Source organism: Equus caballus, chromosome 5 (genome assembly GCF_041296265.1).
Source record: "Equus caballus isolate H_3958 breed thoroughbred chromosome 5, TB-T2T, whole genome shotgun sequence".
NCBI classification, from domain to species: Eukaryota; Metazoa; Chordata; class Mammalia; order Perissodactyla; family Equidae; genus Equus; species Equus caballus.
In genome coordinates this window covers 55168004-55183494 of record NC_091688.1, presented here as the reverse complement: position 1 = coordinate 55183494, position 15491 = coordinate 55168004, and the positions used below count along the sequence as shown (strand labels likewise).

Sequence of the window (15491 nt, the reverse complement as noted above, 5' to 3'; positions counted from 1 at the left end):
ACATCATGAATGTGGTCACCTTGGCCCTCTTTGTTCTTTCTAGGACCCTTCCCATTCTTTACCTGTCCTTTATCCTCCCCTGATCATTCATTTTGGACAGTGGTTCTTTCTCTTCCTCATCCTCCTCGTCTTCCTGATTTTCTGCAAAAAAAATTCAGAAATGCGTAGTCAGACACTAAGCAGTTCCACCTCACCCATTGCAAACACAGGGGCCTGTCTGGCAGGGAGACAGGAATACCAGGGACAATTTCAGGACACTGAGAGAATTGTACTGAAAGGTCTCATAGTTTGTCTTTAAAGAAATCGCTTGGCTTGGTTTGATGAGCCGTCACATAAAGGTCTTTGATCTGGTGGCTCACCATCATGGCATGCTTTGCCTATAATTGGCCAAAAAGTTAAAAATTTCTTTAGTTCCACAGATCGCCATATACTATCCCGGCTGCCCTCTGGACTTCTCCCTCTGTCGCCTCCTCCTTGCCACAAGGCTGCTTCCTAGGCTCAGTGACTCTGTCCTGCCACAGCTCTCATACAGAATCTCCTCCTTTCTCTAACGAGAGTGCAGACAACCCTGTGGCAAGTCCTTCCAGACATCCAAGGCCTTCCTGGGCACCTCCGAGATGGCTTCTTGTGTTATCAGGGGAAATTCTCCATATGGAAAACGTTTCAGTATAAACCAACCTTCCCAGCACCAAGTTCTACTGCATCAGGCACCTCATCCAACCCCACGTGGTGAGGGGCGTTCATTTTTCTGAGGTGCATTTGTAAACATTCCCACATTTGATCAGGACAGCTACCGTGAATAGATAATTTGAACCATTTTAAAGATGAAGAGACAGCTATGGAAGAAGTAAAAATCAATAACTCTTAGCCTGCTCTTTGTAAAGCCAGTGCTCAGGCAAGAGCCTGAGAAACTCCTGCTCAGTCCAGGGGTCTTTTCACTCTAACAAGCTGCCTCCTGTCATGTCCTCCTTTCTGTGTTCTAACACTGGGTGGAGGCTGCCTCCTGCCCCAAAGGCCATGGTCCATCAGGGAGGAAGCAATGATTGCAACACTATGACCTCCACCTGCTGCATTTCTCCTCTGTTTTACCACTCAGGCAGACCTGGTCCTGTCATGGCCCAAAATGTGACATTAAAACCAGGACAGCTGGGAAAAACATGACGAGTGACTGTATAGAGTCCCTTGTGAGCTGAGGACGTGGGAGGGGCTCAGTGGAATCAGGGCCTGTGGCCGCCTTACCTGGGCTCAGATTGTGGGTGAAGCCCTATGACAGCCTGCATCCCACAGCCAGTTGCTCTTGCAAACCCTGTCCCTGGTAGTTGTTGTCGACGAAAATAATCCATAACCAATCTATAAATGAAAATTTGGGTGAGTTTATTCTGAGCTTAAATCTGAGGATTATAACCCGGGGCCTTTCTTCCCGAAGGAAGAAAGGGCACCGAAGAAGTGGGGTGCACAGAGTGGTTATATACCCCCAGAGAGGATGTTTCACATAGGATTGAAATGTCCCTTTTACAATAGTCTCATGACTGCTCTGTCGGCACAGCCGAATGATGGACACAGCAGGTAGGTCTTCTGTCTCAGTGAACACAGCAGGGTGGCAGTCTGTTGTCTCCAGCTGAGTGGTCACAGGTGAGCTGGGTGGTCAAAGGTGAGTGCAGCAATCAGTTCCTAGCCTAAGGAAAAATGCTTATCCCTAAGGAAATTCTAATGTGGGGGGAAGCTGCACCTTTATCTCAAAGGCCTTTGTTCTGGCCATAGGAAATGTCTAAGCAGATATACAGTGCGTGCTCAATAGCCACAGTCAGGCCCTTTTGGAAAAAACAAAGTCAGGCCGAATTAGGTTTATACCAAATGGCTTCCTGATATACTCCAATATCCTATTGCTTGCCATTTTTATTTGTCATTGTCAAGGTCATTGTAGTGAGTAGGTCCTTAAAGTGCCGATTGAGTAGGACAGAGACATCTCTCCCTTCCCCAAACTATACAAGCACAGGGATAGCAATATTCTTTGAGCAAAACCAGCGTCTTCTGAGAGGAACACTGCAGGAGGCCTCAAGTTGGGCCTTGTGAGAAGCGGCCGGGCTTGCCTTCTTGAGCCATCAAGCAAATTGACCCAGCCCTGGTAGATCGTCATCCCCATAGCCTCTTCCCTGAGTTGAGCAACCAGTTAAACATGTCTTTCTTCCCCAAAAGCACAAGGAACGTGTCAGCAGCCTTCAATAGGTGTTGCTGAAAGAGTCAGCTTGGCCCCAGCAGACACCCTGGTCTTTGGTGAGACAGATGGGATTATACACCAAGACAAGACTGATGGATGGAATCCATACACCCCACGTAGGAAAGCATATTTGGCGCTTTCGAGAGGCCAGGGACCTGGGTGATTCATAGAGGTGGGGGCACCAGGGCCCATGCCTTGATTTCAGGGCAAACTCCAGACATGGAAAGACAGAGGTATCTTTGTCTTTTTCCTCAGCAGACTGCTTAGCAAGGACAAGATGTCTCAGAGGTGAGAGAGACCGGAGTTCAGAGCTGAGGAACCATGGTAACAACATCTCCAAAGAGATAGGCAAGACTACCACCCTACTTGGACAGTCATTAATGCTCAGTTCAGGAACTCAATTAGGAAGAAAATTACAGGAGAGATCAGAGGGCCATCTTTATAGAAAGAGCTCATGGAGACTCCCGTTGTGCACAAGCATCAGCATGGCTGGAAGCGTGTTATGATCTCTTCAATCTCCCCACTCTGGTTTACCTGGTGTTCACCAGCCTGTACTTGGCATTGGGCCCCAGGGTGACAGAGATTTGACCTGGGACTTGGAAGGGTGTACAGCTACTTGACCCACCCGATGTCTGTGCTTACAACTGAATCTTAGATTCTGATTCAAACCATGATGGGTCTCCAGGGCCTGCCATCAAAGAGACATTTCTGTACCTGGACAGAGGTGTGAGCACAAAGAACTTGGAGGCTACCTGGAGAACATTCGGAGCTTGTCCTCTTTACAATAGAGTACTCACAGGCTCCATCCAGACAAGAGCAGATTTCATGCTCATCAGATGGGATGGTGGGACTATCGGGAGGGAGGCAGGAGTCAGACAAGTCATGGTGACTGGAAAGAGTCAAATACTGTTCATCCAAAGAATCCTGGAGCATATCATTCATTTCCTCCTCCTGGAGCTCCCTGCTGAGCCCAGAGGCACAAAGATAACAGAATATTAAACAAGGAAAGATTGGACACCACAACATCCCAACTGGTTCTGACTGGAAGACTAAGGGAGATGTCACAGAAGGTAAAGAGGGCATCCCTTGAAGTAGGAAGAAGATAACAATCCTTGTATGACTGCAACTAAGTGACGCTGCCGTGGTGGTGGGAGAGAGGGCGGCAGGTGCTCACTGCCCTGTCCAGATAACAAGTTAATGAGGAAGGAGACTCAGCTCTCCTCTATGGCACAGTCATGACACAGAGCACACAACGAGAACCACAGGAGCTCCTACAACTCCAAAGCATAACTTCTGTTCCACTTTTCTTACAGAGGCCCAGTGAGTAAAGGCTCCTGGGGCATTGTGGGCTCCCAGACGTCTTGTGCCTTCTAGGCCTGTTTCTCTCAATACTGTAATACCATATACACATTTTTGTCTAGCTATATGTCATGCTATGAAATTCTCACCAAGAAACTGGCCAAATGTGCAGACAGAAGTTATGCATCTTATCTTAGTTTTCCCCGAACAAGAGAGGACACATGGTCTCCCTGAGTGCAGGAAATCTCTAAGATTTGTTACTTTGCCTTGTGTCAAACTGATTCTAGGTTCCTAAACTTGAGAAATTTATACCAAGTGGAAACTAACAGGACAACTCGCAAGAAAATAGACAGCATTCTTAAAAGGGGTAATTCGTGCTTGTCTGATTGGATGAAATACGTCTATTTGGCACTTTCTGCTTTTCCCAGGATTTGAGATCTTCAGATGTCACCATTGCATTCACAGCCAGGATTATCAGTTACCTGGGGGCTGTTGGCTGTTCTCTTTCCTCATCCTTCTGGTCCTTTCGAGTTTCTGAAAATAAATTCGGACAGGGCCAGTCACACAAAAAAGTTGCTTCTTGACACATTACCAACCCAGGGGCCTATTTAAACACAGGGACACAAGTATTCTCAGTGTGAGAACAGGATATTCTCAGAATATTTCAGGAGGCCTCGGGTTGTGTCTTCCGAAAGTGACCAGGCTTCCTTTCCTGAGTCATTGGGCAGACTGTCTCTGACCTCGTAGATTAATATCACAATGTTCTCTGCCCTGAACCTGGGCAAAAAGTGAACATATTCTTTCAGAGGTCATGAGCAGCTCATCTAGTTGCTTTCTGGAAATGTTGCTGCAAGATTAAGCTCTTAGTCCATCAGGTATCCTGGCTGCAGTTGGTTTGGATGAAGTTATACACTGAGACTAGACTGATGGATGGAATTTATTCACTCATAAATTGGAAAGAATCTTTGGTGCCACCTAGAGAACAGGATTCTTGCTATTCAAAGTTGTGGAGGGTGCCAGGGTTCACGCCATGCATTCAGGGAAAATTCCAGAGCCATTCAAGAGGTGTTTATCTTTGACACTTAGATGGCTCCTTATTGAGGACAAGCCAACTTAGAGGAGACAGAGACTGCTGTTTGGAGTGGAGCAGGCATGGTAACGGGGATGACAGAGATTTGGCCTGGGACTCGGAAGAGTGTTGAACTACCTGACCCACCTGATGTGTATGCTTAAAACTGAGTCGTAGGTTCTGATTCAAATCAAGATAAGTCTTCAGGGCCAGCTGGCAGAGATGACACCTCTCTACCTGGACAGAGGTGTGGGGCACAAAGAATATGGACACTACCTGGGAGACCTGTTGGAGCTCTCTTCTCTTGACGATGGGAGTACTCAGTAGCTGCACCCAGTGCAGAACAGTCTGCGTGCTCCTCAGACAAGAAGACATTGGTGCTGGGAAGCTCATGGGAAGCAGACAGGTCCTGGTGACTGGAAGAAGTCATAGGGCCTTCATCCACTGAGCCCTTCAGGGCTTCATTCACTCTCTTGTTTTCCTGTAGCTCTGTGCTCAGGCCAGGGGAAAAAGGATATGATGAAACCAAGAAGGATTGCATGCCAGAGTCCCAGGTGGTCCTGATTGGAGGTGGAGGGATTGGTCACAGAAGGCAAGGGACAGTCCCCTCAAAGAGAAAGAAAACAGTCCTCCTGTGATGAGGGCAGTGTGTGGCTGCCCCAGAGGGCAGGAAAGAGGGGAGTGGGTGCTCAGTGAACTGGCCAGATAGCACTCAATGAGGAAGGAGAATCAACTCTACCTGTATGGTACAGCAATGGCACTCAGCAGACACAGAGAACCAGAACAGTGGCTCAACCATGCGCAGAAATTGTATTGAATGTTACATACGTCAGCCCAGGGAATACAGGTTCCTGACATATTGTAGATTCCCAGGGATCTTGTGCCTTCTAGACCTCTTTCTAACAATATTGTGACGTGATATGATTTTTGAGGGGTCTAATTACATTTCTTGCTATGAAATCCCTGCTAACAAGCTAAAGCCCATCGTGCAGAAAGCAGATATGCATCTCATCTTGAATTTAGCCATAGTGGAGTGAACAGATGGATTCTGTGACTACAACAAATTCCCCGAGACTGGTTAATTTCCCTTAGGTAAGGTTTACACGTATCACAAAGACAATGGACAACCTTTTAGAAGGCTATTTCCTTACTGGTTGAATGAATGTCATCATTCAATCAGCAGTTTTTGCTACTTTTTCATTTGAAATCTGTGGCTACTTTTGACCTCTTGGTATGTTCATTTGATGATCATCCTCATATTTCATCCATTCTCTTCCAGGCCCTGAGCATTCCTTGTTACCTGGGGTCCAGTGATGCTTTTTCTTCTTCATGCTCCTCATGTTCATGATGTTCTGCAAACAAATTCAGAAATGTCCAGTGAGGCATTAAGTATTTCCATGCCACTCATTATAAACAGAGTGGCCTGTCTGGTCATGAAGGTATAAATACCTATGTATGATTTCAGGGTACATTGAGAGAACTGTACAGAAAGATCTCTTATTTGTATTAAATAAATGTTCTGGCATGTTTCTATGATCCATCAGACAGTTTCCCTGAGCTGGTAGATCACCATCATGGCATGCTCTACCTGGTATTGGAAAAAATGTTAGAAGTATCTTTTGTTCCCAAGATCCATGTACTTGTCCAGCTTCCCTCTGGACTTCTACAACTGTATCATCCATCTTGACATAAAGCTAGTTCTCAGGCACGGTGAGAACTTTCTCTAAGGAGACAATAAACAATCCTCTCACTCTCCCGTCAAGACGTCTGGGGAGACTTCCAGTTTCTGGTCCACCAGGTAAGAATCTTGGAATTCATCACTCCTGTCCTCAGAACAAGAAAAAAGATGAACAAACTGAAAATAACCAGTCTTCTTAGATCCATCAGAGAATGAAGGTCAGAGAGCAAACTGCTGCCCCCCAAGCTGGAAATACAGACAGGCTAGGTGAATACAGAGAATTACAACTTATTGGAGCAGAAACCTAGGCGGGAGCCAGCACCAGAATAGGAAAACTTAACATGTAATTGACTACCTGCTAGATACTTGGTGCAGAGAAGTTTGAGTTTAATGCATCAGGGGGGCCCAGTCTTAGGAGAGCCCCCACACTTCTGGAGAGTTTTATGTCCAGGACCCTATCAGTTTCTCACAGTGAAGCCTAGAGAAAAATCTCCTTGCACTTCTGGCAGAGTGAGAGGAAAGCAGCCATTCTGAGGTATATCTAAAGCATTCTGATTTTCTTGACAAGACCTGTTCTCAAAGAAACTATTTTACCAGAGTTTAACCAACTGGGATTTAACCAGATCCCAACTTTCCTGGGATCAGTTTCCTGTAAACTGTCAACAGTTTGCTGTAAACAGGAATCTTTAAAGAAAGTACCCAGTTCCAGCCCTCTCTAGCCTTTCTTTTCCATTGAGGGGGGTAGGAGGGAGAACCCTGAGAAGTGGTGTGAAGGCCAGCACCCAGGGACACAGGCTGACTCAAAGACTGAGACCTGATCAAAAGGATGATAGAATGGTTCCACACAGACAAACACCTTACCACCACATCAGTAGGAATCTCTATGATAACAGGGCAATACAACTGAGAGAACTGCAAGGCTCAGGCCTCATTTAGGCAGAAATCTCTAGGGAAACTCAAGACAACAGGGGACACAAAACCAAATATGCCAGAGGAGATTTAAGCCTTTGACAGCTATAGCTACAGTAAACAGGAAACCCAGCCTGACCCCTAGGCAGATAAAGACAAAACCTCACACTAAGGCCTATTTACCTCAAATCCTTTACCGAGTACATCATGTTTGGCTTTTAACACAACATTAAAAAGCATGCTATTGGAGGAGTGACATCAGCATCATGGTGGAGCGAGGTCTCTCAGAAATCATTCCCTTCCAATACACAACAAAAAAAAAATCCCTACTCCAAGAGAAGACATCCAAACACAACACAAAAAATATCATAGAGACCCACACAGCCATATGACTGTGGGCAGAGAGGCTGGAGCCCCCCTCAGAGGAGGTGGAATGTGGTAAGAGAAATCTTCTCTTCCTCCCCTAAAGACTGTGATCAGGACCACCAGAGTCCTCCCAGAGGGAAGGAATGGGGGAAGAGATGTTCATTCGTGGCAACTTCAAGGACTCCCCCTTGCAGCCTAGAGGGAAGCCCTCTACTGGGGAGAAAGCTTTTGTGGGGGGTAACCTTATCAAGCCAACACCCCAGGAGAGCAGAGTGTGAAGGCCCCAAGAGCATGCAGGAGAAAGTGCCCCTCCTCCCAGCTGCCCAACTCCAGCTCCAGCCCCTGGGATTTTGGTTGAAGGCAGAGGGCTCAGAATATGCAGCTCTTGACTCCTACCAAGTGGCGATATGTGGTAACTGCAACCAAATAATATCAGGATGCATAAGAACAGAGCCATCACCTCTAGCAACACAAAACACTATATTAGATCTCCAGACCAGAGAGAAAATGTCAAGTACCCAGAAATCAGTCCCGAGGATGCAGAAATATGTAGTCTAAATGACAAAGAATTCAAAACAGCTATCATAAAAAAACTCAACAAGGTAAAAGAGAATGTAGAAAAACCATTCAATGAGTTCAGGAGCTACTTCACAAAAGAGATTGAAACTATAAAGAAGAATCAATCAAAAATATTAGAGATGAAAGACACAATGGAAGAAATAAAACAAAATATGGATTCCCTGAATGCTCAAGTGGACAACATAGAGGAGTGTATCAGCATAATTGAAGATAAACATGTTGAAATGCTCCAGATAGAGAAGGAGAGAGAACTAAGACTAAAAAGAAATGAAGAAAGTCTCCGAGAAATATCCAACTCAATTAGGAAATGAAACAAGAATTCTAGGTATTCAAGAAGGAGAAGAGAAGGTGAATGGAGCAGAAAGCTTGTTCAAAGAAAGAAGAGCAGAGAACTTCCTAAACCTAGGGAAGGAAATCCATGTGGAAGAGGCTGCCAGACCTCCTAAATACGTCAATGTAAAAAGACCTAGTGCAAGGTATATAGTAGTGAAACTGGCAAAACTGAATGACAGAGAAAGAATACTCAGAGCAGCAAGGCAGAAGAAAATAACCTACAAAGAAACTCCCATCAGGCTTTCAGCAAATTTCTTGCAGAAACTTTACAGGCTAGGAGAGACTGGAATGGCATATTCAAATCATAGAAGGACAAAAACTTTCAGCCAAGAATACTCTATCCAGCAAAAATATCCTTCAGATATGATGGAGAAATAAAAACTTTCCCAGACAAACATAAGCTAAGGGAGTTTGTGCCCACAAGACTCCCCCTACAAGAAATCCTTAAGAAGGCCCTCATTCTTGAAAAAAAACAGGGAGGGGAAAGGGTTACAAAGCACAGAGTAAGGAGTTAAACAGGTAGACACAATCAGAGCAGGATACCAAATACTCATGTATAGCATTAAAGGCAAAGGGAAGGAAAACACCAAAAAACAAAGATAATCTTGTCATTTTAACCACACACTCATAACACAAGATGGAATAAGATGTCAGAAAAACAACTTAGGAGGGGAAGAGGAAAGGGACTGAATTGGTTTAGTCTAAGGAAATTAGAGGCCATCAGAACAGGGACTATCTTATCCACAAAATCTTGAATACAAACCTCAGGGTAACCACTAAACAAAGCAGCAGAACAGAGACACAAATAATAAATAAGGAGAAAACAAAGAAACACAACATTAAAAACTACAAAACTCGATTGGCAGACCAAAATACACAGGATGAGAAACAAAGGAAACACAGGAGAACTGGAAAACGAGTGATAAAATGGCAGCATTAAGCCCTCATATATCGATAGTCACCCCAAACGTAAATGGATTGAATTCTCCAATAAAAAGACACAGAGTGGTGAGACGGATTAAAGAACAAGACCCAACAATATGCTTCCTCCAGGAAACACATCTAAGCTCCAGTGACAAACACAGCCTCAGAGTGAAGGGATGGAAGAGGATAGTCCAAGATAATGGCAAACAAAAGAAAGCAGGTGTTGCAATTCTTTTATCAGACAAAGTAGACTTCAAGATAAGACAGACAAAGAGAGACAAAGAGGGGCAGTATATAATGATCAAAGGGACATTCCATCAAGAAGAAATAACACTTATAAATATCTATGCACCCAACACAGGGCACCAAAGTACATAAAGCAACTATTAACAAACCTAAAGAAGACATTAATAATATCAATAGAAATGCCTAAAACTGAAATTCAAAGAGGAAAATTAAGGAAAAGGAACTGAACTTCGAAGAACTGTGGGACAAGGACAAGAGGTGTAAATATGCATAATGGGAATATCAGAAGGAGCACGGACAGAAAACGGAAAGAGTATTTGAAGCAATAATGACTGAGAATTTCCTTCAATTAATTATAGACACAAAACCACAGATCCAGGAAGCTCAGAGAATGCCAAGCAGGGAAATACCAAAAAATATACACCTAGGAAAGAGTATCATATTCCCATTGCAGAAAATCAAAGACAAAAGAAAACTTTAAAAGAAGCCAGAGGGGAAAACACCTTACCTAGAGAAGAGTAACGATAAGAATTCTATCAGACTTCTCTTCTGAAACCATGCAAGCAAGGAGAGAAGGGAGTTTAAGAAAAAAACCCCACCAACCTGGAATTCTGTATCCAGTAACTTATCCCTCATAAGTGAAAGAAAAAGACAGACTTTCCTAGACAAATAAAAATTGAGGACTTTGTCACCAGTAGACCTGCCTTGCAAGAAATGTCAAAAGAAATTCCTCAGAACAAAGGAAAATGATGTAAGTCAGAAACTGGGATCTACACAAAGAAAGTAGGAGCATTAGAGAAGGAATAAATTAAAATAAAACAGTTTATTTGTCTTATTCTTGATTGATCTATGTGATAACAGTTCAAAATAATAGCTGCAATAATGTACTCAGAGATCAAAGCTTATGGAAAAGTGAAATGAATGACAGCAATGCTCTAATGGATGGGTGGAATGAATCAGGAATACTCTGTTATAATGCACTTGTGTTAGCCATGAAGCAGTATATTGTTATTTGAAAGAGGGCTTGGGTTATTTGTAAATGTATATGGCAAACTCCAGAGCAACCACTGAAAAAAATGAAAGAAAAAAAACTAGAAGTATAGCTGATGTGCCAAGAGAGGAGAAAACACTGGAATCACATAAAATTCTTTTTTACAACCAGAGAAGACAGAAAAAGAGTGCAAGACAAAAAAAAAAAAAAAAAAAGAAACCAAGAAAAAGAGCAATGAATATAAAACAGTAACAAATATGGTAGACATTAATCCAAGTACATCAACAAAAACCTTCAAAGTCAGTGGTCTAAATGCACCAATTAAAAGATAGATTGTCAGAGTGGATGAAAAAATAAGACTTAATTAGATGTTGTGTATAAGAAATCCCCTTTAAATAAAAAGACACAGATATAATAAAAGAAACAGGATGGAGAAAGACATACCACACTATCACTGATAAAAGAAAGCCACAGTAGCTCAATCAATTTCAGACAAAGCAGACTTCAGAGCAATGAAAATGATCAGGGATAAAGAGGGGTATTACATAACAAAACGGGGTCAATTCTCGAAGAAGACATAACAATTCTGAAGGTGCATCTAGCAGAAGAGTGCCAAAATAAACGAGGCAAAAACTGAGAACTACAAGAAGAAATAGATGAATCCAGTATTACAGTGGGATATTTCAACACCCCTCTGTCACAAACAGACAGAACCCGCAGGCAGAAAATCAGGAAGCATATAGTTGAATAAACAGCACCATCAATCAACTGGATAGAATTGACATTTGTAGAACGCTTCATCAAACAAGCGCTGAACACACATTCTTCTCAAGCTCACATGGAACATTCGCTAAGGTAGGCCCCGTCTGGGCCATTAAAACACACATTAACACATTTAAAATAGAAAATATACAAAACATGCTCTCAAACCACAATGGAATTACACTAGAAATCAATAACAAAAAGATAGCTGCAACACTCCAAAATACAGATGTAGATGAAACAATAGGCTGCTAAGCAACACACTGGTCAAAGAAGAAGTCCTAAGAAAAAACTAAAAATATTTTGAACTGAACGAAAATGAAAATACAATCAAAATTTGTGGAATGCAGCAAAAGCAGTGCTTACAGGGAAATTTATGGCATCGTATTGCATATATTAGAAAAGAAGGATCTAAAGGCAATAATCTAGGCTTCCATCCTAGAATACTAGAAAAAGAAGAACAAATTAAGCCCAATGCAAGCAGAAGAAAACAGTCATAAAAATTAGAGCAGAAATCAATGAAATTGAAAACAGGAAATCAACAGAGAAAATCAACAAACCCAGAAGCACATTCTTAGAAATGCCCAATAAAACTGATAAACCTCTAGCCAGATTAACTAAGAAAAAAGAGAGAAGATACAAATTACTCATATGAGAAGTGAAAGAGGGACCGGCACTACTGATCCCACAGACATCAAATGGGTAATAAAGGAATGTTAGGAGCCAATCTGTGCCCTAAAATTTGAAACAGAGCCACTACTTGAAACACACAATCTACCAAAACTCAGGCATGGAGAAATAGAGCATCTGAATAGGCTTATATCTACTACAGAAATTGAAACAATAATTAAGAACCTTCCAAAACAGAAAGCACAAGGCCCAGATAAATTCACTGGTGAATTCTATCAAACATTTAAGGAAGAAATTAGGCCAGTTCTCTACAATCTCTTCCAGGAAATAGAAAGAGAGGGAATAATCCTAACACGTTCTATGAAGTCAGCATTATCCTAATACTAAAACCAGACAAAGACGTTACAAAAAGGAAAATTACAGGCCAATTAAGTCTCACAAACACAGGCGAAGAAATCATCAACAAAATTTGACAAATTGAATGCAACAAAGTATATGAAGAATTATATACCACAGCCAAGTGAGATTGATTCCAGGTATGCAAAGGAGGTTCAACATTCAAAAATCCATTAATGTGATTCACTGTCCATCAGGGAGGAAGCAGACAGTTGGATCACTATGGCCTGTGGCCCAGTGCATTTCTCCTCTCTGTTCTCACCTGCCAGTGCTGGCCCTGTTATGGCCCCAAATATGACATGGAAACCAGAACAACTGGTTGAAAAATATCCCTTGTGAGTGGAATCTCTTGGAGCAGCTCAGTGCAATCAGGGCACATGACTGCCTTACCTGGGCTGAGCTTTTGGGCAAGGCGCTCCACCAGCCTGCGTCCCTTAGCCAGTTGGTCTTGGAAGCCCTGCCCCTGGTAGGCGGCAGGGTCCCTGTGGGTGAAGTGGTACTTGAGGAGCACAGAAACTTCTTTGCCTTCCTCTACCGTTTGCCGTAACTGGGCCAGCTCTTGAGCCTGATCTTGGATTAGGACATGACATTTCCTAGGGTGGCACAGAAGAGACCATTTAAAAAATGCAGAGTTGAACCACAGATTATACAAGTTTTAATAGAGATTTCAGTGAGAACATCCCCCGAGGAGCCCTTGAAGCACAATTCGGGCACATGTGTGCTGACCTGCCTGTGGCAAAGAGAAAGAAGAAGGTAAAACCAAGGCTTCGTCTGTATCAGAAACTGCTCCTGTAGGATCCCTTGCCAGGCCATTCATTGTTTTCTTCTTTCAACAAAACCAAATGTCTCCCTAAACCTGCTTTAGAAAGATGTCCCTTCAGTTCCTTACTGAATGGCCATGTCCGTTTCCATGGAAAAATACACATAGTGCCTTAGTTAGTTAATGGACGCCGAACCAGACACAAAAATGTGGACAGGTACAGCTGGAGCTAACTGGAAAGAACACAAGAAGGACAGTGCCAAGGAGACAGCATTTTTTTAAAAAAAATTTAGATTATCATTGATATGCAATATCCCATTAATTTCAGGCGTACGTCATAGCGATTCAATGTTCATACACATTATGAAATGATCACCATGATAAGTCTATCTACCATCTATCACCATAAAAAGTTATTACAATATTATGGACTATATTCCCTATGCTCTACTTTGCATCCCCATGACTTATTGATTTTATAACTGGAAGTCTGTACCTCTTAATCGCTTTCATCCATTTTACCCGCCCCAGACCCCTCCCCACTCTGGTAACCACCAGTTTGTTCCCTGTGTCTATGAGTCTGTTTGTTTTGTTTTGTTTTATAGATTCCACATACGGGTGGAGAAAAGGAAACCCTCGTATACTGTTGGTGGGAAGGCAAATTGGTGCAGCCACTGTGGAAAACACTATGGAGGTTTCTCAAAAACTTTAGAATGACAGCTTTTTGTTGAAAGAAAGGAGGATAAGCTGTAGTCAGCCAGGAGGTGATTGTGTGAAATAAGTCAGAGGGAGAAAGTCAAATACAGTATGATCTCACTCATAAGTAGAAGATAAAAACAATGACAAACACATAGAGACAGGCGTTGGATTGTTGGTTACCAGATGGAGAGGGGGGAGGAAAGAGGGGGAGCAGGGTGATTAGGTACCTGTGTGTGGTGATAGATGGTAACTGAACATGATGTTGTCTACACAGAAATCGAAATGTATAACAATATATACCTGAAATTTGTATAATGTTGTAAACCAATGTTACCACAATAAAACAAACAAATAAATAAACACATTTAAAAAAAAGAAAGGTTTATGATGGTGGTGTTGCATATCGTGAATGTCCTAAGTGCCACTGAATGGTTCACTTGAATTTGGTCAACTTTACGTTATGTGAATTTCACCTCAATAAATTTTATTTTAAAAAAAAGAGTCAAGGAGCCTTTGAGTAATTGGAGTCCATAATTTACCAATTATTGTTCTCTAATTGTGTTATTCATATTCGTACGCATATGGCTGCCATAAAAAATTCTGCCCTTCCCCTGGCCCAGCATTGCTCCTTGCCCCCTTCAGAGATTCCTACAACTTCCCACCAGACGCCCAGCACAGAGCCCCCCTCACTTGAGCTTCTCCGCTAACATTGGCTTCTCTGTCAGCTTCCCCTCCTGGAACTGCAGCTTCTCCCCCAGCACTGATTCAATGATGTCTTTGCACGCTCCACACTCTGAGGAAAGAGAGAGGCCGGCCTCAGTGGAAAGCTGGCCATGCTGCTGTGGTCACTGCCTGCAAGGGAGGAGGCAGGCTCCATCTTCTCTCAGAGGGAGATATAACCCCAGCACCAGGCTCTCCACTGAGATTTCCACATCCTATTGCTCAGCCTCCCAAATACATGGCATTTGGTCACTCCTCATTTGAGAGCTGAGCAAAGAGAAGCTCCAAGGAAGAGAAAGTGACCAGACAAGATTAGCTGGTGTTTGGCAAGGTCAGAATTCACATCCCCTGAGACTGACCCTGAGTCCTGGGCCACTTTACCAAGACTTGCAGCCTCTTGAGTAAAACACTAAGCAGAGGCATGAAGTAGCGATCCCTGTGTGCTCGGGAAGGCCCCTAGGCCTACTGACTGTTGGTTCCCCTGAGCTCAAGTACCTTAAGGATAAAATAATTTTTGAGAATATGGTTCTGTAAAGTATAATGCATAACCATACATCCGTGAAGGAAATATGCACAGACTCTAACAAAATTTGTTTTAGGGGCCGGGCCAGTGGGGTAGTGGTTAAGTTCTCATGCTCTGCTTCTGTGGCCCAGGGTTCACCAGTTCAGATCCTGGGCGTGGACCTACCCACTGCTTATCAAGCCATGCTGTGGCTGGCGTCCCACATATAAAATAGAGGAAAACGGGCACAGATGTTAGCTCAGGGCTAATCTTCCTCAAAAAAAAAAATTGTTTTAAATTAAAAATAGTAGAAGGAAGAACTAATAAATAGTGTTTAATCTGTGCAAAGAACTGCTTTAGGAACTTTAAAGAAATAACTCATGTAATTCACTGCTGTCACTCAAAGAAGT

General features: G+C 43.0%; 1 protein-coding gene and 1 long non-coding RNA gene across 3 annotated transcripts in view; both read right to left on the bottom strand.

Moving 5' to 3' along the window:
* Window positions 1–102: 102 nt before the first annotated feature.
* Window positions 103–5883, bottom strand: LOC138924096 (uncharacterized). 2 transcript variants are annotated; one of them, XR_011438722.1, is made up of 4 exons: window positions 4863–5883; window positions 1473–4051; window positions 1240–1350; window positions 115–141 (listed from the first exon to the last, which is right to left on the bottom strand). It is a non-coding gene; the product is annotated as an uncharacterized lncRNA (long non-coding RNA). The 2 variants fall into 2 exon arrangements; XR_011438721.1 differs by having other exon boundaries at window positions 103–141; window positions 1240–4051.
* REG4 (regenerating family member 4) overlaps window positions 5883–15491 on the bottom strand; it is a 54022-nt gene continuing 44413 nt past the window's right edge. Inside the window, 3 exon segments of the mRNA XM_023642105.2 lie at window positions 5883–5938; window positions 12791–12993; window positions 14550–14652. Coding sequence (XP_023497873.2) covers window positions 5883–5938; window positions 12791–12993; window positions 14550–14652 — 362 coding nt within the window.